Source organism: Bison bison, unplaced genomic scaffold, assembly GCF_000754665.1.
Source record: "Bison bison bison isolate TAMUID 2011002044 unplaced genomic scaffold, Bison_UMD1.0 scf7180017864289, whole genome shotgun sequence".
Lineage (NCBI taxonomy): Eukaryota > Metazoa > Chordata > Mammalia > Artiodactyla > Bovidae > Bison > Bison bison.
In genome coordinates this window covers 6,943,946-6,944,220 of record NW_011494861.1, presented here as the reverse complement: position 1 = coordinate 6,944,220, position 275 = coordinate 6,943,946, and the positions used below count along the sequence as shown (strand labels likewise).

The following is a 275-nucleotide window of genomic DNA, read 5'->3' as shown; positions in this document are numbered from 1 at the left end:
CCTCCCGGGGCCGCCTTCGCCCTGCGCGGCCGCCAGAGCCCCCGGCTCCGAGCGGCCCCGTGGCCCGGAGTCCGCATCCCGGCCCCTGCAGTCCGCGGTCGCCGCCCCCCACCCTGAACATGGACTCCGACTCCTGCGCCGCCGCTTTCCACCCGGAGGTGAGTGAGAGCTGCGCCCCGACAGCCCCTGACCACCCTCAGGCCGATCCGGTGCTCCCGAAGGCGGACCCCCGCCGGCCGAGCGCCGTTCTCCCCTCCCCCAGCTATCTCTCGTCG

General features: G+C 76.4%; 1 protein-coding gene across 1 annotated transcript in view; it reads left to right on the top strand.

The window, feature by feature from the left end:
* The first annotated feature begins 6 nt into the window (after positions 1–6).
* PHF13 (PHD finger protein 13) overlaps positions 7–275 on the top strand; it is a 7,849-nt gene continuing 7,580 nt past the window's right edge. Inside the window, exon 1 of the mRNA XM_010849944.1 lies at positions 7–158. Coding sequence (XP_010848246.1) covers positions 120–158 — 39 coding nt within the window. The 5' untranslated portion in view covers positions 7–119. The remainder of the gene's footprint in view (positions 159–275) is intronic.